The 26,321-nt window shown below is 42.3% G+C and overlaps 2 protein-coding genes across 6 annotated transcripts; both read left to right on the top strand.

The window, feature by feature from the left end:
• The first annotated feature begins 1,314 nt into the window (after positions 1-1,314).
• LOC113027619 (casein kinase I-like) lies at positions 1,315-8,910 on the top strand. 3 transcript variants are annotated; one of them, XM_026177237.2, is made up of 11 exons: positions 1,315-1,613; positions 2,906-3,003; positions 3,096-3,206; positions 3,606-3,754; positions 4,011-4,239; positions 4,436-4,606; positions 4,720-4,868; positions 4,949-5,147; positions 5,237-5,382; positions 6,456-6,521; positions 7,607-8,910. In XM_026177237.2, the coding sequence occupies exons 2-10, from the start codon at positions 2,928-2,930 to the stop codon at positions 6,486-6,488; spliced, it is 1,263 nt and encodes a 420-aa protein (XP_026033022.1). In that variant the 5' UTR covers positions 1,315-1,613; positions 2,906-2,927; the 3' UTR covers positions 6,489-6,521; positions 7,607-8,910. The 3 variants fall into 3 exon arrangements, with proteins under 3 accessions (XP_026033022.1, XP_026033024.1, XP_026033025.1); XM_026177239.2 differs by having other exon boundaries at positions 7,610-7,912; XM_026177240.2 differs by lacking the exon at positions 1,315-1,613 and adding an exon at positions 1,753-1,857.
• Positions 8,911-11,720: 2,810 nt separating this feature from the next.
• Positions 11,721-21,372, top strand: tmem184ba (transmembrane protein 184ba). 3 transcript variants are annotated; one of them, XM_026177243.2, is made up of 10 exons: positions 11,721-12,082; positions 12,173-12,215; positions 13,838-14,071; positions 15,273-15,438; positions 18,142-18,232; positions 18,818-18,985; positions 19,234-19,403; positions 19,493-19,687; positions 19,970-19,996; positions 20,576-21,372. In XM_026177243.2, exons 3-10 carry the CDS (start codon positions 13,838-13,840, stop codon positions 20,803-20,805), a joined length of 1,281 nt encoding a protein of 426 aa, XP_026033028.1. In that variant the 5' UTR covers positions 11,721-12,082; positions 12,173-12,215; the 3' UTR covers positions 20,806-21,372. The 3 variants fall into 3 exon arrangements, with proteins under 3 accessions (XP_026033028.1, XP_026033030.1, XP_026033029.1); XM_026177245.2 differs by lacking the exon at positions 19,970-19,996 and having other exon boundaries at positions 20,576-20,996; XM_026177244.2 differs by lacking the exon at positions 12,173-12,215 and having other exon boundaries at positions 11,942-12,082.
• Positions 21,373-26,321: the final 4,949 nt, after the last annotated feature.

The raw sequence follows: 26,321 nt of genomic DNA on the forward strand, positions 1-26,321 counted from the left end.
TGGATCCACTTTTACCTTCATAACTGCCGTAATTCTTCATGGCACAAATTCAACAAGGTGCTGGAAGCATTCCACAGATTTTGGTCCATATTATCATGATAGCACAGCTACTGAAGATTTGTCAGCTGCATATCCACGATTTCCCGTCACCTTCAAAGATGCTCCGTTGGATTGAAATCTGGTGAGTGGAGTACAGTCAACCAAATTGGTTAGAGGTGATCTGATGTGGTGCCTCATCCTGCTGGAAGTAGCCATCAGAAGATGGGTACACTGTAGATGGACACCACACCAGTGTGATCCACTGATACAAGCCAAAATGGGTTGATTCTTTCATGTTGTTTACACTAAACTGACTCTCATGTCTGAATGTTGAAGCAGAAATTGAGACTCACAACACCAGCTGTTTTCCAGTCTTTAGTTGTCCAGCTCTGATCGATCCCCTAGTCTTCCTGTTCCTAACTGACAGGAGTGGTACCTGGCGTGGTCTTTTGTGTGTATGTGTATTGCGCATTCAGAGATGCATGCATAGCATATGGTTATTTGAAATCTTTCTGCCTACCTTTGAGCTCAAAGTCTAGCCATTCTACCCTGTCATCAACACAACATTGTCATCTAGAGAACTGCTGCTCGCTGGATATTTTCTTTTTTTCAGACCATGCTCTGTAAACCCTAGAGATCAGCAGTTTCTGAAACGCTCTGACCATCTTGCACCAAAGTCACTTTAACCTCCATCCTAATCCTCAGTTTAAAATTCAGCATGTCTTCATGACTAAATGCATTGACCTGCTGTCATTATTAGTTATTTGTGCTAACTGACAGGTGTACCTAATAAAGTACACATCTGACTTTCAATCATTAATTATTTACCTTTTATTTGGGCGGGTAAAATTGTGGGATCACAGAGCGAATGAGCAACTTAATATGCAAAAACATTTAATGGGAACACAAATAAATAAATAAATAGGATAATTAATAGAAAACTGAATAATAGAAGTAACGGAAACGATATTTTATTATTAAGTTTTAATATTTTAATTTTTTTATTTATTTATTTAATTTTTAATCCTGGCAGCTTCGGTCCTCCATACACAGGCACATAGCTTACTCCAGCAGACGCAGGGCGGTGATCATCTTATACTTCTCTATTGTGCTTTAATTTTAGAGTCTGCTGAGAGCGAGGGGAGATCAGAGTGCAGCTGGTGGCATCAGGGCGCTTCATTCATGCCTGCAAGCAGCAGCTCTCAGCAGCCCTGCTGCTTTAAGACAATCCGGGCATCTCTGCAAGCCTGTGCATGACATCATTGATATTGTCAATGGTGTAGAGTGAGGGAGGGCTGGGTGTGAGGGGGAGACGGAGAGGAGCAGCCAAAGGAGAGAGGAAGAGGAGGACCTTGGTGTCTAGTTTCAGATTTTTTTTCCATTAAATAAACGTGACTCCACGGAGCTTCCTCTAGTCGCATCTCCACCTCCGGGTCGTCTCGGATTAGCTGGTCATTTTTTGGTCGACACTTCGGGTTTGGGTCACGCATCTCCGAGGCTATGAGCCGTCCGAAGCCGCATCGGTACGTCGCTGTCCAGGGTCCTGAGTGAGACGACGGACGACCACGAAGCCGGTGAGAAGGTGCAGGGATGGTGGTGAGGGTTTTCGGGGGGTGGGTGTATGTTGGCTGGCGAAGATGTCTGTGTGTGTGAGAGAGAGCAAGAGAGACGTGGAGGGGGGAGGGCTTGGGTTAGCCAAACAGAGTCCAGATAGTCGTGTTGGGGTGGGCGAGGGGGTGCGCTCGATCAGAGGTCCTGTGTGGAGGGTGCGGTTATGGGGAATTATTACCATATCTGATGGCCATCCAGACATGAACGGTATGTTGTTGTTTATTTGTTTGTTTGTTTGTATTTGTGGGGTTTTTGGGGTTTTTGTGCATGCACGGCCTTCCTCATTTGCTTTGTGATATCTGGGGCAACAGCACGCTGGGTGAAAATACCACGTCTCGCCTGTTTTTGCAGTCTCTTGCTGCAATAGTGGGTCCCAGTTTTGTAACGCTGGCAGCACAGCAGCAGCAGCAGCAGCAGCTCCTGGAAGGCTGAGAGAGAAAACGAGCTTGCTGGAAAGGGTTTGGCGGTGTGCAGCAGTGCACGGTGTGTATGTGGAGGTTCGTCTACAATGCAGTCAAGACTGAAAGGGGAAGGGGGGGGCGACTTAGTCAGCGATTAATGCGATGTCAGGCTGGCTTGTAAAAGCGTAACCTTTGTCGAAAAGCCCCCTCCAACATCTCACACTTTCATGTCCTCATTTCAGGGCTGTGCACACAGTTAGGGCCAGGATGAGGAAAACATGACTCATTCAAATTTTGTGAGGGGACCCCGGTGAGAAATAGCAAGTTTATGCAAATCACTTGTACACAGGATCAAGACTCCTTTAAAGTGCTTTGGGAAGAGTGTGTGTGTGTGTGTGAGATTTCCCCCCCACCCCCTGCAGTTCTTAATAAATCATGTTACACAACTACAGGCTCTGTTCTTCTTCACTCTCACCTTGTTTTTTTTGCTCCATGCAGTTTATAAATACTTTATTGGCCTACATTGTTGCCTGGAATTTACTGTCAACCATCCTCGGCACACGTCAGGAGCAGGGGTGTTTCATTAGGTCGTGTCTCTTTGACGCTTTGGCCACATGTGTGCCACAGTTTCCCTCCTGGCTCCAGAGATTCAACTCGGGCTGCACTACGTCATTGTACTTTGCTCAGGCTTACAGTTCTGTTTCCCTTCACTGATACAGCAGCCTAAGGCCTAACCGCTTGTACTCTAAAGTCTGCAGTCTTTTCACCAGTGTCCTTTCACTCTATTGATCACCGGTGACTGATGACAGCTTTGTGCGTGTGTGTGTCTGTGTGATTCTGTCGAACCGTTCCAGCAAGTTGAAGAGCTCAGGAGCCATGGAGTTGAGGGTGGGGAACAAGTACCGCCTTGGGAGGAAGATAGGGAGTGGATCCTTTGGAGATATTTATCTCGGTGAGTATCTAAGCAAGTAGTGCCAATTGCCATCAGTTTTGGGGTTTTGTAGACTTAAGTTCTTCTGATCTAACCTCTGTTTCTCTCATCAGGGTCAAACATTGCTACAGGAGAGGAAGTAGCCATTAAACTGGAATGTGTGAAGACCAAACATCCACAGCTCCACATCGAGAGCAAATTCTACAAAATGATGCAGGGTGGAGGTACAGAGAAATATTTCAGGGTCTCTTTGAAAGCTTTACTACCGGTCTGCTGAGATGTAGTAAATAGTTTTAGGGTCATTAAGGAGTATTTAGGGCTGCTGAGAGCTATCAACCATGATTGCAAAGAGATTATGGTGAATTTGAAAGACATTTCAGGGCACACAAAGGCATTGAAACTCAAGTTATCTTTGACTGAAATGCAATTAATGAGCATTTGAGTGTCTTTATGGTCACTAGGAGTAATGATCATCCTGCTGCACTAAGCTGGTGATAACACAGTGACGGACATAAGATAAATAACTTGAAGCTTTATTTATGTGCAGAGGTTGATATATGAGTGAGAATCTTTACTCCAAATGATTCGGTTTCCTAACATTTCTGCTCCTTCTCACACCACAGTGGGAATCCCGGCTATCAAGTGGTGTGGAGCGGAAGGCGACTACAACGTCATGGTGATGGAGCTGCTGGGTCCCAGTCTGGAGGACCTGTTCAACTTCTGCTCCCGCAAGTTCAGCCTGAAGACAGTCCTGCTGCTGGCAGACCAGATGGTGAGACCGACTGGCCACAAAAAGCCTAACAGCTCATCAGGGCTTCTTTTTTTCCACCTTGCACCCTATCATCTGTAGTAACTAATCACGTTAAGAGCTCAAATGAGAGCTTCTGTGTACTTTGTCAGAATTTCATACCATTTTTAAAACACTTCCTCAAGACTGAGACTCGTCCGTTTACCTTCATGAAAGGAAATTTTTGTTAACTGTGCCTCAGCATACAAGATAACTAGTGACCCCCTTTGTCTGTCTTCAGATCAGCAGAATCGAGTACATCCACTCCAAGAACTTTATCCACAGAGACGTGAAGCCCGATAACTTCCTGATGGGGCTCGGGAAGAAGGGAAACCTGGTCTACATCATCGATTTTGGCCTGGCCAAGAAATACCGTGACGCCCGGACACACCAGCACATCCCTTACCGTGAGAATAAAAACCTAACCGGCACCGCTCGCTACGCCTCCATTAACACCCATCTGGGCATCGGTAAGGCAGCGGAGACGGCCTGCGTATCTGTCTTGTTGTGTGTGTTCTGCGGACCCCAATATGATTTTTCTGATTCCTTTTTATTAATTGTGACATGATTCTCAGAGCTGTAGCTTTTTCCTTTCTTTCCCTACATTTGCTGCTGTTTCATTCTCTTCTCTCTTTTCGTCCCTTTGCTCCGTCTTTTTCTCCACAGAGCAGTCGAGACGTGATGACCTGGAGTCTCTGGGCTATGTTCTCATGTACTTCAACCTGGGCTCTCTGCCATGGCAAGGACTCAAGGCTGCCACCAAGCGGCAGAAGTATGAACGTATCAGTGAGAAGAAAATGTCCACCCCTATCGAGGTGCTGTGCAAAGGTTACCCATGTGAGTAGCTGTTAGAGTGGTGTTCTTGAGTGCAGTAAAGAGGTTTTTGCAGTTTTTCTGTCAGACTGTTCATCTGACTTTGCTCTAAATCTTCTGTCTCCTATGTTTCCCAGCTGAGTTCTCCACGTATCTGAACCTGTGTCGCTCCCTACGGTTTGATGACAAGCCAGACTACTCTTATCTAAGGCAGCTCTTCAGGAACCTTTTCCACCGACAAGGCTTCTCCTACGACTATGTCTTTGACTGGAACATGCTGAAGTTTGTGCGTGTCGCACTTGGACTTGGAAGATTTATCCCTTTTCTAGCAGACTTTCTCATCTATGCTATTCCTTTGTGTCTCAGGGGGCCGGCAGGACAACAGACGATGGCGAAAGGGAGAGGAGAGAGGGGAAAGATGGAGAGGAAAGACCAGGAGGAGGCCAAAGAGGAGCGGGAGGTCGAGCTTTGCCGCCGGGTCCAAACCCTTCTGCAGCCAACAGAGTGAGGAACGAGGCAGACGCTGCTCCTCCTAACCCAGCTACGCGTGGGGTCCAGCAGTCAGGTTAGGGTGTTGCTTTCTTCTGGGTGTTGGAGGGCAGCAGCAGAGTTCAGGTTTTCATTTTAAGTGTGTGTTTCTGTGTGCTCACACAGGTAATCGCTCTCCTCAGGCTGGGAGAGCAGAGCGAGCTGAGCGAGAGAGGAAGGTGGCCATGAGGCTTCATCGCGGGGCCCCGGCTAATGTCTCCTCCTCCGATCTCACTGCACGCCTCGACCAATCACGCATCACCACATCACAGGTAGGAAGATTAGCACTGTGTCTTTCTATACACTCAGGACTGGTGATGGATATTCAGACATCACCTCACATGCAGCAGATGGCTGCCCCTCCTCGAGCCTGGTTCTGCTGGAGGTTTCTTCCTGTTAAAAGGGAGTTTTTCATTCCCACTGTCACCAAGTGCTTTCTCATAAGGGGCGGTCTGATTGTTGGGGTTTTCTCTGTATTATTGTAGGGTTTATACCTCGTCATCTAAAGTGCTTTGAGCTGGCTGTTGTTGTGATTTGGTGCTATATAAATATAACTTAATACAGTAAACTAAGACAGAGAACCTTACATGTTATGCAGGCATGTTTAGCACACAGGAACTACAAGGAACTTTATGAAACTTGACCACAAATAATCTGCAGCAGGTGTCACTCTTTGCTCTTTTGAAACAATTTTTTTTCCTTATTTCTTCCTTTTGGTGGAGAAAGTGGATGAGAAGAGTTTGCACTAACTTAGATTACTGCATTTTCTCATTATACTTGGCACTCTGCTCTAACTAGTGATGCATATCTGAAATACTGGAAGCAGGAAAATAGTCATCATTAATCTACTTATAATTACCACCAAAACATGCATACGAAGAGTTTTTGTTACTGTGGAGCTTAAAGTCAAATATGATATGAAGGCAGACTAATTCTCCAAGGCCTTCCTTCAGTGCCTACATCCTGTAGCAGTGACAGCAGACAACCTGAATGACCACTCTGAGCTCTTTAAAGATTCTTACATGAACCAAACCTGAAATTCAAATGGATAAAATATGACTTTGTTCACTGACTGAATATTTTATAATGTACTTGCATATAAAACAAGGAACTTAATTGTCCAGACTATCCTATGATCTTGACAGGTAATAAGTAGGCACTTCAGGTTTTTTTCAGTGTCTGTCCTTTGTTTGCTGCAGTGAATAAAATGATCCAAACTCTATGAAGGCCGTCTGCTTAAATTAAACTCGAAGACGGCTCGCGTAGTTTAGGCGTAGAAAGTCTCTTTTCTTTATTTTTTAGCTTTTGCCTTGTTTTAATCATCTCGTTTTCCCTCCTTACTCAGGTCAGTGTGCCATTTGAACATCTGGCAAAGTGAGTTCCTTCTCCCTGGCCTGCAAGTCAGTGGCAGGTGAGGACATGTCTGACACATACTCACACAGACAGCGTTTCTTTTATTTAAAAAAAAAAAAAATCCTTGCTTTTGAGCTGTACAAGCTCCCATCCCCATCAAAGGGATAGTGTAGTTTGAAAATAGATTGTCACGAGTCACCCTACACGCTCACACGATACCAACTTGTCAAAAGAGTGCAGCCACACTGTAAAACGTACCCTGGTTTTCTGGTCTTCATTAAGATACAGGCAGGTGCTGCAGTATTCTCCCGAGCAATAGCTGTCACCACTAAGACACTATCAACAAAACATCAGCGCTGATATAGGAAGAGAAGAAGTCAAACCTGGAGTCAAAGACATTGCACAGTCTGTTGTTTTCTACCCCTGTGGAATCTGTCAATGAGCTTCTGCACTGATTTGGCATCAAAATAGCAGTAAAAACAGACACAGCTGTGCACTCCAAGTTAAAAATTGAAAGATGCATGATCAACCAGAATCAGCACAGACAATGTGACATCAGTTTCGTCACAGATTCGTCACACAGCACCATGCTACGGGGTGAACGGCAAGCATAAATGGGTGGATGGATGGAGTCGGCCACCTTCTGGTCAATTAAAAAGATTGCAGCTGTTGTTTTTTTTTAAACTAACTTCAGTTTTCAGTCCTGTAAACCAGATCCATCTTTTATATACAGTGTATGGGTGCAGCAGGGTGCGAGGGAAGTAGTAAAACTGCTCAGAGGGAAAAATGCACACAGATGACACAAATAAATTTGATGACTTGTTTTATGGCACTGCTCTATGACATCCCAGTTGACTTTATAAATGCAGGAAAGGGTAACATAAGACATTTGTCATTAAATTTCTTTTAAAATTGAAATGCTGCAAAAGCAGACTTAATATATTTACTCTAAACAGAATTTAAGTAGTATTAATGGTAGCAGTAGCGCAGTACAACAGCACTTAGCAGGCATATAAACGGGTGGACTACAATTTGACTAAGGCTACAAAACAGAAGCAGCACAGAGTGATCAGCTGAAAATCTTCATCTTTTAAAGACTAACATTTTCCTGTTTTGTTCTTCTTTTTTTCTCTTGCGGTTCAGCAGCTGCAGGGTATCAAATACCCCTTACTTTTCAAATGGATGAATGAAAACATGAGTGTCTGCAGGAGGAGAAAGCATTACAGGCCCTTAAAGGGGGATCGATCGTCCGTGTGTCTGTCAGTATGCGGTGTGAGCATGCCCAGTGTTAAAGCTTGCTGAGATGATGGAAAACCAGTGGGACAGACGAACTCTAGCCTGGAACCGTTTGATACTGCTTTTAAGGGAGTGTTGCCGGACGGGGGTCGACTCGGTCAATTCAGAGGCTCAACTCAACTCGCATAAAATAAACCATCGAAGTGCACAAAATGGACTAAGTCAATTATTTTGTGGTTTACACCTGTGATAAAATCAACAACTATCAATCTGCTAATGTTTGAGAGCTACATCTGCTGCTTGTGGTATTCTTTATTATTAATAGATATCTTTAAAAAATAAAAAAAAGGAAACATGGAGACAAATGCAAAACAAAAGTGTATCCAGGCCTACGAGAGGCGAGCCAGGCGATTGCTTTAACGTGGACCACCGAGAGGAACAGAGGAAGGGGATAAATGGGAGCGAGGCTGCTTTTCGTCAGTAAACGTGTCTGTCTGTGTTATTGTCCTAATCGTTCGTTTTGCCTTCAGCTTTGCTTTAGAGAGCCAGAAGAAAGGAAAGCTAGTTGTGAGGAAGAGGGAGGCTGTAAAACCTGTTAGGAGTTCCTATTTTTCAGCACATTTGTTACAGTCTTACCTAAGGAAGACTGAAAACATTACTGAATGTGAAAAGTGCAAAAAGACTGCCACGAGCAGAGATCGGGATATAACGTGGATTCTATGATATGATGAAGCCTTAGTCCAGCTTGCAACTCCAGGCATGAAGAGACTCGAGAAAGTTGTAAGATCTTGGTGGTGAGCAAGTCTGGTGTTACATTTGTATTTTTCTTTACTTTTGCTTTTGTCCCATTTTATATGACATGTAAAATGTGTACATACTTTTGCCAGAATGTGACAGATTGTTTAAAGACGGAGCTGGAGAGAAGAGTACCTCCTGACACACCTGGGACAGAAAGTGAAACTTTACCGGAAACCTTTAGAGTCTGCCTCGCGTTTGTTTTGGTTTGCACTGAGGCAGGCAATGACAGAAAGGTTCTTGTTATAATATAAAATGTACTCATCGGTATTTTAACCCAGGCCTGTCAGGATGGATGGAGGTCTCTGATTAGAAGATGATGACTGATGTCCTGTACATTTCTTTACCATGCTTCAACTTTATTAATATGATATTTGTGTATATTTTCTGATTCAATAAAAAATATACACACCTTATACAAACTTCTAATGATATCTTTCTCTTGATGGAAACATACTTAAATATTCATATTCATAACTGATCGCAGAATACAAATGCTGTACAAAAGTCTAAAGATTTCTTTAAAATTTACTTCCAGTAGTTCCTTTATCTGACCAGAGAAGTGTTATCTGTTTTTAAGCTACTTAATGCTGATACGTGAATCATTTAAGTATAAATTAGGCACAAGACTTGAACCAATTTGAAACTGGAATTTGAACTTGAAGAATACTCAAAACATGCCAAAGATAACACAGTTTGATAGGCATAAAATAGTATTTCTGCACGAATAAAGTGATTCCAGAAAACCTGTGTGTGGTGTACAATATTTAAATGCCATCTTTTTAAGAAATAGGAAAGAATATAGCAAAGACTTGACACAGAACCTGAGAGATCCATCTGGCCCTTCAGTTGATCCATCTGCTGTTCACTGAAGCCTCATCAGAAATGGTCTCAATGGAAGGGTGGGTGTCGAGAAGTTGCTCTTAAGCAAGAGAAACAGGGAGAAAAAGACTGTTATTCCGAATTGCACAAAAATTGGAATGAAAATCAGTGGCAACAGGTCTGCCAAACAGTGTGGAACCAGAACAAAAGACAGCCAACATCATCCAAAGAACAGCTTTGAATGTGATGATTTGTAGCTACTCGGGTTGGTTGCTACAATGCCTGAGAGGAAAATCCCAGTTTTGGAGAGGCTGGTAAGTTTAAAGTTGTCCTGCCATCTGGGTGGGGACCTGTTGTTATTTGCTTCACCAGGTCCTCATGGAGTGCAGTTAGCATCATTAGCTAGTAAGCCTGGATCATGTCAGGTCTGGGTGCTGTCCAGCTCTGTGACTCGTCTTTGAATGTCTGCTTTTGTGATGTTGACTGGCTCTTTTTTGTCGTGGTCTGCTCTCAGGGCCAATTATTTATTTATTTGATGCGTCTTTCTTTGAGATGCCCTTTCAATATTACTCTAGGGCAGGGGTGTCCAACTCCAGGCCTCAAGGGCCGGTGTCCTACATTTTTTAGATCTCACCCTGGGTCTACACACCTGAATCAAATGATTAGTTCATAACAGGAGAACTTCAAGACATGTTGAGGAGGTAATTTAGCCATTTAAATCAGCTGCGTTGGATCAAGGACACATCTAAAACCTGCAGGACACCGGCCCTTGAGGCCTGGAGTTGGACACTACTACTCTAGGGGGTTCTGTCCTTCCAGCTGGGACTACACCCTGGATGTGTCTTTGGAGAACAGGACATTTATTCTTTTGGGCTCTGCTTCTCTGATTTCTTTTTCATAGAGCCAGAGCTATAGGCCATTTCTAGTGGCTCAGTTTTGGACATCTTGTTGTACTTCTTATCCATCTAAGCCCTGTCTCTTGTAAGACCTTTCGGCACCGCTTGTGCCCAGCTAACATCCTCCCGGGCTTCCAGGCTTACAAAAGACCAAAATAATCCACAGAGTGCTGACTTTCGTGGACTCTCCTGGTCATTTTTTTGGAGGTGAAGGCTGTAAAAGTTAAGCACCCATGACATCACCAGAGGCTCTTTGGAACACTGTCGAATCATGTTGGGATAACACAGGTTGTCAGCTTCTACATAAAGTTATTATTAAAACAAAAGGAAAGTGTACCAGACAATAAATATCACGTTTTTTTGTAGCTAATATTATCACTCGTTTCTATTCAACATGACAGATGTCCCCTATGGTCTTAGATGTTTGAACAACACTGTTTATATTGTCTCTTATAAAATGATTCAGAGCTGGAGCCTATTCCAGCTGTCACTTGGAGAGAGGCATGGTACAGAGTTCTGGGCCTCTCTAGTTCTGGGTCTTTGATTGTTTTGGACCTGTGCATCTTGCTTGTTTACTGTTTTGAGGGTTTTTAGCTTTTCCTTTTTTGTGTCTTGTCCTTAGTGTCTCCTGTGGAAGTCTTCCTCATCTCAGTTATGTCTCCCTTACTTGTTTCCATGCTCTTCTCTCTGTGTTTCATCCTTAATTGTCTCCCCAGTCTGTCATGTATATCCATGTTTGTGTAGCTCCGTCTAAATGTCAAGCTTGCGTGAAAATTAAGCATGCTAGCCCCACATCAACACTTACTGGCCCCTTCTTTTTGCTCTACTTCCAGGTCTAATTCTTAGCTTTTGTACTCATTTCGTAATAAAGAAGACAGGAATTACTGTAGATGAAAAGTAATGTTGGCAGTCAAAATAAACTTGAGGACTTCAGCCAGACCTTCTGTGTTACCAAATGAATGTTGTTAAAATTCCCAAATTCCCAGGCCTTGATAATGAAGGTCTATGACGGGGTGTCAAATGTGGAAATAATAACCTGTAGGGTGCCATTTTGAAAATATTTGTTTATTTATTGAACTTTTTTTTTTGATTATATTAATGGTACTGCGATGAAAGTGTTTTTTAATAACTGCTAACTGGTGCACTTAAATGGTAACTCACTAGCCATTACTAATGCAGTTAGTTAGACGTGTGCTTTTTCTGCTATGAAAAGCCGACAAAGGTCTGAAAAAGTAAAATAAAGGCGTTACACAGTATCCGTTTCCCACACATCGACTACACAGTTTGGACAGGAAGTTGTAAACGAATAATGAATCATTCACTGACTTTGCGGGAGCACCTTTGTTTGTGCAGCACCCACACTCTCACTGCTGCTGGTCTCTGGACCGCGCAAGCTCAGTGTTAAGTAGGCAGACCGCGCCCCTTTCCGGGTAATTAAAAGGTAGGTGATTGGCTGCGTTGGCTCGTCCTCGCGGAGTAGGCGGGGCTGTGTGATCTGCAGTTAATCCGACAGGGATTGGACTGGAGCTGGAGCTTGAGCGCAGACAGGGGATCGGAGGAGAGTGACAGGTTTTGCTGCACTAACTTCTGAAACACCGACAAAACTAGGTGGACGCTAGGTGTTATAAATAGATAGGAGCAACAGAAAGATAGAGTAGAAGTTGTGTAACATGACAGACAAACTTTAGAGGTGAGTTTTTGGGGTGAGACGCTGAGGGGTTAACGGCGCGGTCCACCGACGACTCAACATGGATGTCCGGGGAGCAACGGTGCTGCTTTGAGAAGGAATTAAGGCCGTTTGTGGGTTATTTCTAGCCGAAGATTTTTTTGTGTGTGTGTGACGGAGCTGAGGACGGATTTAAATAAGCGGGTGAGTCTAGACTTTAAAACAAACTAGAAAACTTCAATTGTTACTTCATTGCTAGCATAATAAAAGTCTGTGTCTGTTTCACGCTTACAGTTCAAGTTCAGCTGTGGATTGTTGTAGCTAACATTTAGCAAAGGTGAGTCTTTTTAAATAAAAGCTTGTTGAAATGAATATTTTTCTTATTTCAACTTTATAATTCATTCACTTTGAATAAATCACAGCAACATAATAAATGATTACTGGAGTAACTGAAAGGCATACACACACAGAGTTTTAGCGTCTTTTTGTTTTTGAACTGTTTGTGTTGTTGTTGCTTGTACGCCTGCTGATCCAGTCTGGCTACCATTAATGATAAGCCCACCCCGTCTGCCCCCCATTGCCCCTTTCCATCTGTTACTTTGTTTTCCTGACTGCCTGCCTCTCCCTATATTATTCCCTTGTGCGTGTGAGACTGCATAGACTGACCTTTTATTTATTTCCCCCCTTTCAAATGAGACACAAAGATGGCCCTCTGCTTCAGCAGAGCATCTTTTCACTGTGCCTGTTATTATATGTGTGGCTGCTGATGCCTTCACTTCTTCTTGTTGACATATGCTGATCCCCTGCAAACCAATACAAATGGCCTGCTGTCACACACATACACACAGATCTTAGCCACCAAAGAAACGCCTATAAGTAGCCTAATTTTATCAACCCACTAAATTCAGTTGTTACACTTTAATGTCATTTATTTTAAGAAAGTAAATGGAAGGACTGCTGATGTGTGTGTGTGTGTGTGTGTGGGAGGAGGGGGTGTCATTATGTCAGCTTGTGTGCTGTTTGTTTCATGTGCTGCTCTGACAGACAGCATGATTAGTGAGACTGAAGGTTACCATCTCTCGCTCACAATCAGTTTCCACTTATAGCACTCACGCCTGCTCTTTTTATTTATTGTCCCTGGTTCTGTCAACAGTGAGGTGACAACTGTCTGTCAGTGAGCAAGAACACGGACACCCCGAGAACATTCCCATTGTTTGTCACAGTCAGCGAGGAGCTGTCCCCATCATCAGGAGCTGTTGATAGGGCCGCTTGACTTAAAATCTTTTGTCTCTATCTAAATTTCCTCTGGCTGAAAGTGGTTCTTGTTCAGCTCACTGATCATACATGAAGAAAATGCACCCTAAGGTGTGACATTATAAACTTTAACAAATTATTTTAGGCCCATTCGGTGTTGTTATAAAGTCCAGGGTCCACATCATCAGGATTTTATTCTGAGTGTGCGGTTACATTGCAGAGAAATGCAGAAACTAAAAACAATTGTCTTTAAACGTCATGTTTTGCTGCTAGTCTTTCTGTTCAAAAAGCATTTTCTTATGTTTTGAGCCGTAAAAGGCCTGAATGGATGATACCTGACGGCTTTGCTGTCTGTTAGCTTAAAAACCAGAGTTAAAATGTTGCTGTTAGACATTGTTTTACATTGAGTTGAATGTGGGTGCCCATGAGCAAACAGTCCACACACATTCTTTACTCAGAGTGAAGATATTTTGACCTAGAGTTTGTCTGCATTTATTCTGAAATCTCCTCTTATCACAGATTACACATTACACTGATAACACGACATCGACATTTCAGGTCGATGATTACTGGTGACTCTTCATACTTCATGGATTAGATCACAGTGTGATCACTGTTGGAGAAGTGTTTTGACATCTCTGATGTGCCTTTTATTCTTTCCAGTTTGTGATGTGAATGTTTTACCAGTGTCTACGTCACTTCCAGATGTTAAAACTGTGGAGGCGAGACGTGCCACTCTCAGAGAGGCTGGGGGAGGACTCTCCGCTTGTTCCGGCACCTGGCCCCCCACCCACGGCAGCTCCGATGGGCCCCAATATTTCATGGCTTCCTGATGCCCCTCTTCTCAGCTCGGATCCACCTATCTTTCTGATGACTCCAGCGACGCAGGCGGTGTCTGGCTTCTTTGTCTGGACTGCACTAATCCTCACCTGTCACCAGGTAACAGCCTCCTGGTGTAGACTTTATATAAAAGATGACCTTCTCAGGTTTTAAATTTTACCTGTCATATTTGATTTCTGGAACTTGCAGGGGCCATATTTTGATTTCACGTGAGGGTGGAGTGCTTATTTATCACCTAAGCTAGCAATAGCAGGCTTAGATCAGTAAGCTGCACCCAGACACTGTAGAGATACTTTGCAGATACTCAGTTAGCTAATAATTAGTGCTAAGTAACAGACTAATAATGTTAAAGTTTCATTTACAAAAAAAGGAGAACAGACATCTTGGATATCAAGTATTCAATATTATTTATACAAAAACAGTTATGACTTTGAGAGCTAGCAAGATATAAGACACCAGCTGCATGTGTCAGCTTCCAAATTGACCACAATAGTTGAAGCCTTAATAAAGTTTAAAAAGGTGAGTTATATAACAAAAAATATCTCAGTACTTTTTATAAGAATGTTAATTGTCTATAGAGATGAAGACCGTTATTGCACCAGGTTGTGAGCAGGTCCTTAATGGTGCAAAGTTGGGATCCAATCACAGGTGGCCATTATGGGGACTGCAGCTTTTGGCACTTGCACATTGGCTCAGCACTTATCTCTATGGGCTCCTGCTTGTTTCCCAGTAGCATCAAGAGAGATATGTGTGCTGTTCAGTTCTACTTTTACTATAATATATTGTGCTCTGCTGGAAGTGCATGTGTTGGTGTTTGACTGAGCAGACGGTCTGTTGTGATGGATGTGCTCACGAAAAAGACAGACAGGTGTGTTTGTTTAATGCGCAGGTGATGTGATCCAGCAAACATGCTCAGGCCGAGAGAAGTTGCCGGGCAACATCCCGCGGCAGGTGTTTGTGACACAGAGCATGAATACACACACACAGATACTTTAAAACGTTGAAAGGGGTTTATAAAATCACATTCCTGTGAGTTGAGCTCAGGGGATGTATTGATTAGTGAGGTCAGTCACATGGACCAACTCACAAGATAGAAAAAAGGCATAAATGACTTATAATAAAAAAATCTGAATGGAGGATCTACACAACGGCAGATGATGCTCATAAAACCTCTGCTCCATCCTGAGTTGTAAGGACTCTGTGCTCACTTCCTGTGAAATCCTCCATGCCCATTAAAGTAGACTTGTGAGTCATTGTAAAAACCTGCCAGTGTTCAGAAAGTCTCTTCCTTCTCTCCTAGATCTACATGCACCTGCGTTTCTACAGCTCGCCCAGGGAGCAGCGCCATATCGTACGGATCCTCTTCATCGTTCCCATCTATGCCTTTGACTCCTGGCTCAGCCTCCTGTTCTTCACCAATGACCAGTACTATGTTTACTTTGACACCGTCAGAGACTGCTATGAAGGTGAGGACGTGCTGTTGATTTTATCTCATCAATGTCAAGCTAAAACTCTGAGCTCTCATGACCCACTAGGTCATTTGTATCCCATTAACAGAACTCTCTGATTTAAATCCTTTTCACGTCTTTGCAGGCAGCTTTTCCAGTTGAGTTGCTGAAACACATTGTGGTCTGATTAGAGTGGAAATGAATAGTCTGCTCTGTCATCCTTAACAGATTATCTACCACTACAAGTCAATACTTATTTTGTAAAGGACCCTCTCACACTTATTAGATTCTTGCCTTTTCTGCATTATATTTTGGCTCTGTCTCAGCCATTTTGATTTGGGCATAATTCTCTGGTTGGAATTATAAAACTGGCTCTGAGAGGAAACACGACTCCAATCTCAGTAGAGACAGGATGAGTTTAATCACTAAAAATGGATTTAATAAAAAATCTGGGCTCTTTTTGTCTTTTTGGTTAACGGAGATGGTGGGTTGGCGGCTTCTCGGCCAATGGTGACTCAAACAAAACGCATTCCAACCGACATGTTGTATCCTGCGCTATTAAAGTCAGGAATTGGCAGAAGATGGTGAAAGGAAGTCGACTGCCTCCACCCCTCAGTCTCTGAGTTTAGTTGTCACGATAAAGCTAAAAATGATCTTCTTATTGTGACGCTGGGCTCACGTGTCGTGTCCTGTGTTGGCGAACCGATGACGTCACATGCTTTTGAATGTGAGCTGAAGGGAATCGCTATGTTTGGTTCTGCTTTTGGCAGGAAGCGTTATGTTCGTCATATTGCTTTGTCATACATATGGCTCACCTCCTCCGTCTCCGCGCTCTTGCCCAAGTCTTCACTCCCTTTTTCATTTCTCTTCATCCTCTCATCAGCCGTCATCTTCCTATAATGCCGCTGAGTCCTTTTCCTCGGCGAGGACCGACTTGTTGCATGGCAACCACGCTCACAAATCTCCCTCATCAACCAGATTGGCTGCATCAGATAATGAGTTTACCTCAACCAAACTTGCTGCAAACTTGCTCCTACTGTTCTCACTGTATGTAGGCCTACTGTATCACCGTGGCAACTGGCGCTTGCAGGCGGGAGTCCTTGGGGAAAAGTGAAAGAACATAATGGTAAACAGCCAAGACACAAGGAGAGCTGCTGGAAGCAGATGAACCAGTTCTCATCACTCAGCTCTGTGGACGAGCTTTTTGTGTTTGGCATGTGTGGCATCTTATTACCTGAGTACTGTCTGACAGACATCTGACGTCAGATAGAAGGCAGTGGGAAAGTTGTAGAGAGGGTTTGGGTGGAGTTTAAAAACAGAGCAAGAAAATATGCAGAAATAACACAGCTGCAAAGAGCTGATGAACTATAGTCACTGTCAGCAGTACAGAGACTTCTGTGCTATGGCACGATGCTTGCATGTGCATAGTGCTTTTGTGAACCTCCCATGCACAAACATGACACACACCCAGGATATGTTACATTTTCACACTTTACAATGAACTGATGCACAGTCACTACCCTCCTTTATTTGGATTCTGTTTAATTCATTTTCATCTTATGCATTTAGTTCACAAAAGTTATCCAAGAGCGGATTTACCTTGCATGCATTCAAACACACCCCTGCGAGAGTGCGCGTATGCACGCGGGACTGGAAGGTCCTCGGGGGTTAACGGGATTAGCACTGTTGTGTTTTTTTTATGAGCCTCCTGATCTGGAACACCTTCTCACTGAAGCAGCACAGAGGAGAGAAAATAGGTGGCTGAAGATTTATTAGCTAATGAAAGAAATACAACTTTAGTTAATTCTTTGGATATTAAAATTGAAGGTCAAGTCTTGTCAGATTACGTGAATTATGTCCATGTGTTTTTGCATTGAGTAGAGCAGCACTAGATTTGATTTGGACATAAGTAGCTGTTGCTTTCTAATACTAAATATAAGCATGCTTGTGATTGTGTGTGAAGGTCATGCTTTAGTACAGATTTATAAACAGCTGGTTTCCCTTTTGTTACAGTGAAATATTATTATGCCTTATGTCCCTATGACAGTATAAAAATTATTTCATATAATTACCTCATGTGTGGTCAGCTGTTGTTTTTGAGCTGCGCCTCAGTTTGAATTGTGCTGTATATTTCCGTCCGCATGATAAAACAAATGTGACAGGAAGTGATGTGTTTGTTATTGTGTGACTGCTGGGAGGTCTGTGAGTAATCGAGTGAGTTACTGCTGTATTTTTTTCAGTCTGCTATAAAAATATGGGCTATTTTCTGACAATTTGAACCCAGTGTTGTGAAATGTTTAGTTGTTTATATACATGTAAAACAAATGGAGACAATTCTGTAACCAAACATGTTTAGAAAGTCTTAATATGTTTGTTGTGACATTAACAGTTTCAGTGAACAGGCTCCAGTCACAGAGGACAACACAGACTTAGAAAATCAATTGTAAAATTGATTGAATGATTGCTCATTTCCATTTAGCTGCGGTCCTTAGAATTCCTGGTATTGTGCATGTTGGTTCACTGTCACGCTGTCATGGCTTCTGGGAGACTTGAATGTGTCAATGAAGCCATCATTTATTTCAAGTTTCCTACAGTGGTCTGAAAAAAGCTTTTCCAGAAACACCATTTACAGTAAGCAACGATCAAATAACAAACCAAAACTATCACATATGTAGCGATTATAATCAAATCAGCTCTTTTTCTCCCCCTGTGTCTCTTCAGCATTTGTTATTTACAACTTCCTGAGTCTGTGTTACGAATACTTGGGAGGAGAAAGCGCCATCATGGCTGAGATCAGAGGAAAACCGATAGAGTAAGTTCAGCCTAAAAGGCCTTTAAATTGAACTCGTTATGCTTTCCTTTTGTTCTGCTGGTGTGAACTTGTATTAAACATGGGCAGAGTTTAAAATAATCAGGTCTGTTTTTACAAATAATCCCTTTAAGTCCCTAAAAGCTCAGGCTTCAGACTCTAAATGCTGTATTTCAGATGTTGATGTTTTTTACTGCTGTGTATGAGGAGCAGCCAATCAGCAGAAAGTTGTCCTGCAACAGCTTGTTCAGCCAGACAGTTAACAGACGGGCGCCACCGAGGCTGCTCTAGTCAAGTCCAAGAATGAAATTATGCAGCTGAAAAACACCTTTCAAAAAAAAAATTAATGGATTAACTTTAATTTAACCAGGAAGTGAAACTGGTGAGAACATGCAGTCTGCACACAGAAAGGATTTAGCCGGACCTCGTCTTCCTGTGAGGCGACAGTGCTAACCACTGAGCCACCCATGGTGTAGCCATATGAAGGCTGCTTTAAACAGTATTTGTTTTCATGGCATGGACTCTTTTTAAAAAATACAAACTATTGCTCAACATGTTTTCCTTTTTCCTGATGTTTGGTTCCATCAGGTCCAGCTGTATGTATGGTACCTGCTGTCTGAGGGGAAAGGCCTACTCCATTGGCTTCTTGCGATTTTGCAAGCAGGCCACTTTGCAATTCTGTGTGGTCAAACCGCTCATGGCTGTCATCACCGTCATCCTGCAGGCCTACGGCAAATACAAGGATGGAGACTTTAAGTAAGTGCTGCAGACAGGAAGGTTGCTGGTGGTGAACTTGGTGGTGTATATCTGTGAGAATCCAGGCGTTTTCACACGTTTCACAGCTTCCACAAAATGAGGATTACCACTTTAATTTCTAGATTAATTGAACGCTTCAGACTTTCATCTCTAATGGGAGCTTCCAATAATCACAAAAGGTAGTCAGAACTAACCCCAAACACAAACCAGCACCATTAATGCAGTTTTATCTGACCTTCACTCTGCAGTGTTGCCAGCGGTTACCTGTACGTGACCATCATCTACAATATCTCCGTCAGCTTGTCGCTGTACGCCCTCTTCCTGTTCTACTTCGCCACCAGGGAGCTGCTGAGCCCTTACAGCCCCATGCTCAAGTTTTTCATGGTCAAGTCGGTCATCTTCCTCTCCTTCTGGCAGGGTAGGTCAGCGCGGCAAAAGACGCCACACGACGTTTGTTATGAAAACAGGTGGAGTGACAGCTTCCTGTGCTTATTTATTTGTGGTCAGGCATGCTGCTGGCCATCCTGGAGAAATGCGGTGCCATCCCTCAGATCAACTCAGTGGAAGTGTCCGTCGGTGAGGGTACGGTCGCCGCCGGTTACCAGAACTTCATCATATGCATCGAGATGTTTTTCGCGGCACTGGCTCTGCGGCACGCTTTCACATACAGCGTGTACAAGGACAAAAGTCTCGATTTAACAGGTGAGAAGGAAGGCGAGGGAAGAAGGGAGGAAGGAAACAGCGGGGTTTAACACATCTGTCGTAAATGTTTACCGTCTTAAAAAAGAATTCAAAAAGTCTTTCACTTCGTGTCTGTCCTCCATCTCATTTCCTTTTGTTTCAATGCATCTTTTTTTTTTTTTTTTTTTACTACTTCCTTAAGTTTTTGTTTTCGCCTTTATTTTTCACCTCCTGATATCCCACTTGTCTGTTTCTACATATCTATCTTCTTTTTTATCTTCTCCTCTCTGCTGCACTCTAAAGGACCTGTTCCTACATATGGACAGTTTGGTAGGTTGAACACCGCCCTTGTGCGTTTTCACACTGCTGCTATTTCTATTTTGATTTATTAAGCTGCATTAAGCCAGCAGTTTCTGTTCTCTCTCTCTTTTATTTTTAAAATCTCATATTTCAATTCAGTTTTGGTTCTTGTGCTGACATTTCCTAAAGCAACCCCCCCCCAACCTTTCTCCCTTTATGCAGTTCTCCCTGTTTTACTTCCCTTTAAATCACTCTGAACCCCCTTTTCTTGCCTCCTCTCTAAATCTCATCCACTGCCCTTGTACAATTGCTCCCCCCCCTTTCCCCCACTCATTCCTTCTTTTTACATCCTTTAAATCACTGATGCCCTTTTCCTTTTTCTCAGAGACTATCCCCTTGTCTTAAATCTCTTTCTGTTTTTGACTCTTTTATCTCTCTTCCTTTCCCTTCTCTCTCTCTCCCTGTGCTTAAACATTATAAATCCACTTTCTTTTGATGTTTAGCCTCCCACCGTCCTTCCTTTTCTTTTTTTTCCACTTGCATCCAGTCTCTCTATTTTTCACCCCAGCTTTTGGCCTCTAACCCTCCTTTTTTATGGCTCTCCCGCAGGCCGCTGCGCCCCCATGAAGAGCATCTCCAGCAGCCTGAAGGAGACAATGAACCCGGGCGACATGGTCCAGGACGCCATCCACAACTTCTCCCCGGCCTACCAGCAGTACACCCAGCAGTCCACGCTGGAGCAGGGGGCGCCACCGCCAGTCTCCCGCGCCCACAGTGCTGTCAGCGGCCGCGGGGACACAGAGAAAACGCTGCTGCTCAGCTCAGACGATGAATTCTAGAGCGGACCAAGTCAAAAGCGGGCAAAACTTGACATCAGTCTGATGTCAAAACAGCTGATGGTACTCTGCTCTCTGCAGCCGATCCCCCTCAGTATACGAATCAGTAGTTGCTTGTTTGTTTTCGTTTCCCCTGTTTTGCGACTGATCAAAAAATGCAGGGGCCCGCCTTTCCCAAGGGTCACAAGTGGGAACACGGTTGAGTTGTGAGTCATACTTTCAGATAATGACTCATAGCTTTGGAACAAAAACTGAAAAAAAGCTGAATTTCTTTTTTTTCTCCCTCTCTCTTTTTTATGCACAGTCCTGTTTCCCCTTCCTTGTGTTTAGCAGCGGAGCTGTAAACTTTATAGGTGTTGCTATTTATTTGTTCAGATTCACATTCTGATCTTTGGCAGTGTTTACCAAGGTTTCTTCTTTGGACATGATTCATAAACTTGAAAGAATATTTAGTCAAGACATTGACTGGTTGGTCAAAGCGCTTTAAAGCAGTTTTCAGTGTTGTGGAGGTCTTCGTATGGGGGTGAGAGACCCTGGGCAGCAGTTGGTGATGCATTTAAAGGGAAAGCATGTCAAAAACAGGAGTTAGTAAGCACAACACATGGATCAATGTTGTTATTGATATTGCAGAGGGGGAGGCAGAGCAGCTCATAGATTACAGAGTGCATCTGCGGCCGACTTGTGTAATTGGAGCGTTATTTGAATGGCCGGGGTTAAAGCTTGTGTTTCACTCTGATAGTAAGACCTCTCCAGGCCACAATGTAGGTTAAATGAGGAGAAAACAGAAGAGGAATTTAGGCTAAAGCTAACTTTAGATGCCTTTTCTCGTTACTTTGTCGAAGCTGGGCGTGCTGTAGTTCACGTTCAGAGGCGAACAGAAGTTTCAATTCTACTCTTAGTTAGGTGTTGTGCTTTGATTTTTGAAAACAGGATAAGTTTGAATTTGATAAAAAAGATCTGGCAACTAAGGCAAGGAGTGTGTGGGCAGCTGCCTGTGTGGCAGTTATTTTTGCAGGGATTTAATAAAACATTTTAGCGTGTGCCTACACAGCTGTTAAATGACAGTACATCATTCTGAGTGCTGTCAAAACCTTAATGGACATCATGCCTCCAGCTGAAGCATTATTGAGCCAACCTACAACTCTCATCTCATCAGATATCAGTATTGTGATTAGTTTATCTTTCTTCAGCTTGACCACATGTGGGTCGTAGGTCGTAAACATTGTTGTTGTTGTTGTTGACATCACTGAGTTTCTTTGAGTTGTATTCGCTTTTATTCTTCCAGTCAGTCTTTTTTTTAATTTTTTGGTGTAAGTTTACCGCAGTCTAAGCTGTTTTTTGTTTTTGTTTTTTTAATTTATTTGTAACTGGAATTCTTGAGTCATCTGAATGACTCACAAGAACCTGCCAACATTTTTTTAGTTCTACTTTCACTGCTTTGCTGTAGCTCTGTCTCAACACCAGGGGGCCACAGGGAGCGCGTTTGGAGCCAGTTGTAGGTCATAAACATACAGTCAGAGCTTGAAGCATATTTAAAAATTTTAAATGCACCAAGAAAATGTTTGTCACTTTTTTAATGTCTTCTTAGGACTGTCTTCTATTTTCATTGGAAAGCAGAAATGTGTCCCATGTTCAGACAGTGCTTACGTTTTTTTTTCCCCTTCTTTTTCTTATTTTGTGCTTCTGCCTGAGACATTATTAGTTCTAAATAGGAGAGAAGCCACGTGTGCGTGCAGGAGCAGCCTCTTATTTATAGACACTTTAAAAACGGGGTTATTTTTAGCGATGATGAAACTGAGGTCGCACTGCAGCTCCTACTGACAGGTTGCTTGCGTGGCATTAAATTAACTCTCAGTTTAAAAGCAAAGCAGACAGTATGCTGATTTGCACTCTGTGTCATAATTCACCCTTGTACTCCTCATCTTTGTCTGCAGCCATGCTGTTTGCTGCAGTGTGAGTTGTTCTTATGTGGGGAAAAAAATGTTTGTTGTAGACTAATGTTGCACATAAAGTACATGAAAATATTAAGTGCTATCTACAGGAGTAAATGTATGTCTAAATAATCATATATACTGTATAGATTGATCACAGGAGAAACAAAGGCCTATTTTTTTTACAACTTTTGTTTCAATATGTTTTTTTTGTTTCTAGTTCTTTGTATAATGTATAATGCTGCTCACAATGCTTCTGTGTCACATTAGATGGAAAACCATGAAGACAAAAATAAAGATATTTACTGTTGTTTTTTGTCTAATTCACATTATTTTCCTCTAATATGCATTAAAATGACATGTATGTGTCATATGTTGCCAAGGAAGGGTTAATGAAAATGTTAATAAGTTTCATGTTATGAAATTGTGTTTTTGGAGATTAACACGTTAAAACTAGTTAATGTGCTAACTAGTCATCTGCTAGAAAGGAAGCTATTTGCCCTGCGATGCTAATTGTCTTAAAATAAAATGAGCTAGGACAACAAAGTAAATGGTCTTTGGCAACAAACATATTACACATAGATGACCTCCAGCTTCAATTCACTTTTCTTTTTAGATCACTGCTTCCTGTAACAATTAAGACTTTACAATATCAGAGAACGCCACCTACCCGATGATCCACCTTTGTATGCTACTCCCTCCCCTTATGTAGTAATTGCATAAAAATATATTTGGAGTGATGAGTGCAAAGAATAAGCTTTATCTATGTGCAGCTGCATAACTAAGGGACGACACTGGGTCACATGATCCACTCTAACTATCATCATTGTCATAAAGAAAACTTTTCCACCTTACCTCAGAGGTAGACAAGGTCTTGTGGTCTTTGACCTAAACTGGAAGATATTTCGTACATGGACAGGATCCTGAAAGCTCTGCCTCCCATTATATTTCTAGAGACTCTAGGAAACACAAGTAAGCCAGCAGACTGATAGAAAACATCTCCACACTTACCACGGAGTACTAGATGTCATTTATATTAAAAACAGCCTCCAAACACCAGGAGAAATAGCCCTGCGAGTCACAGTCAGGGATTTATCAGAAGAGCTGAAATAACATAAGCACTTTTCTCTATAGAGACTATATATTTAAGGTTTATCAAGACACTGACTCAGAATATACATTCAACAGCCACTTCATTAGGTACACCTGTTCAACTGCCTATTGACACAAATATCTAATCAGCAAATCAGATGGTAGTAATTCATGATCAAGATGACATGCTGAAGTTCAAACTGAGCACCAGGATGGAGAAGAAAGGCGATTTAAGTGACCTTAAATGTTGCATGTTTGTTGGTGCCAGATGGGCAGGTCTGAGTATTTTAGAAACTGCTGATCTGCTGGGATTTCCCCACACAGTCACCTCTAGGGTTTATAGAAAATGGTCTAAAAAGAGAAAGTATTCAGTGAGCAGCACTTCTCTGGACAATGGCTCTTTGGTGACAGAGGTCAGAGAATGGCCAGACTCTGTTGAGCTGATAGGAAGACAACTGTAGCTCAAATAATCACTTGTTACATGGCAAGGCATGCAGAAGAGCATCTCTGAAAGTACAATGCAAACCAGATGGGCTACAGCAGCAGAAGACCACATCAGGTAAACAACATGAAAGCATGGATTCATCCCACCTTGTATCAGTGGATCACTCACAGTGTACCCATCTTCTGATGATTGCTTCCAGCATGATAATGCACAGTATCACAAAGCTTAAATCATCTGAAACTGATTTTTTAACTTGAGAAGTACTCAAATAACCTCCAGTCACCAGATCTCAATCCAATAGAGGATCTCTGGGATGTGATGGAACAGGATGGACGTGCAGTCAAAAACAACAACAAAAAAAAAACAGTAGCAACTGTGTGATGCTGTTGTGTCAATATGGACCAAAATCTGCAAGGAATGTTTCCAGGACCTTTTTGAATCAGTCATGAAGAATGAAAGCAGATCTGAAGGCAAAAGGGAGTCCAACCTGGTAGTAGTAAAGTATACCTAATGAGTTGTCCTATAAGAGTAAATTGCTATAAATACATCAAAAACTGGAGGCTAAGTTCATTTCCCCACGGTTCTGCTAACCACTCACACATGTAACTCGACTTTATCTTTGCATCCAGACCAATAAGTTGTGCAACACATCCTGCAGATCCACTTCCTCTCATGGACCGCACACGTTCCAAAAAACAAAACAACCGAGACCACAGTTTTATGTACAATATGTACAACATTTATTATAATTAATATATAAAATAGACAATGTACTTAAATTTTCACAATAGAAAAAATACAAGTAATAAATAGAAAGACCATTTCTGTTTTGCAGGTATTATAAAACATCCAGCAGGGTTTGACAGATGTGAGACGTTAAAATATAGAGAATAAATGCTTTGCCACACTAATACTCATATATAGCTAAATATATGCCTCATATCTTTAGGAGTTATTTGTCAACACAGTTTCATGTGTTACCATGCCTACTTAATATATTAAATTGCTAGCACTATTCAGTGGCCTAAACTCCCATGAAATTTAAGCCTGCTGAGTGAAACAGGCCTACGTCAGACGGAGGCTTTTCAAGTGAATAAAACACCATCTCTATGCACCTTCTTTTCCAGTCTGCTGTGCCTACTTTCTTTCTCCATCATCAGTCTTCTTCTCAACCCTCCACTCTCACCCTCGTCTCCATCAGTCTTCTCTCTCTCTTTAACCTCCTGTGTCTCTGTCTGCCCCGCCCATTCAGAAATGACCTCAATTTTTTTTTCTCCGCACAAACAACATACGATTCATCTTAGAAAAATAATGTCCCTCCAAGATATCCACGACGACGAGCTAGTACAAACATTGCAAAAATATACGTAAAACACACATATACACGCACGCACGCACACACACACACACAAATCGTCATACATCAATATGGCCATTGGCTTTGAGCATATTTCTACACAGCTAATAATCAAACGTTTTGTAAAGTAATCATCGTCGCCACGCAGCACAATAATTAGACGTGAGAATATCCTCAGACTAGTCATAAGTACTTTTTGAAAACATACAGAACATCACAGCACTCGTTAGCTTGTCTTGTCATAATATCTACTTTTAAATACAAATAAAATTTAGAATATATAAATGTCACTGAACATTTGCGTCTCTCAGACATTACAAACAACACAACAACGGGAATGTTTGCAGAGGATTTGCATCGACTTGAGCGTAATTCCTACCAGACGTGATTCTATTTCCACACATTCGTTTATTCAGTTATTTATTTAAAATGACCAACATCTTTCGTCAGAAAGAAGAAGCCACTGACGTTGGACTTAGCCAAACTGCTGCACGGCAGTTTTTATGAAACGAGAAATTTGGGATTAAAGCTTAGAAAAAGATGGAAATCCACAGAAATCACAATGAGAAATAAGAAGTGAGTCGTTTCAGACAATCAGGAGGACTGGTGAGCTCCTTCATACACTGAAGGCACTGCATTAATGTGAAAAATGAGCACACATATAATACAGAATTGTCTTTTTGGACTGGTGAGA

This window comes from Astatotilapia calliptera, chromosome 8 (genome assembly GCF_964374335.1).
Source record: "Astatotilapia calliptera chromosome 8, fAstCal68.1, whole genome shotgun sequence".
Classification (NCBI taxonomy): Eukaryota; Metazoa; Chordata; class Actinopteri; order Cichliformes; family Cichlidae; genus Astatotilapia; species Astatotilapia calliptera.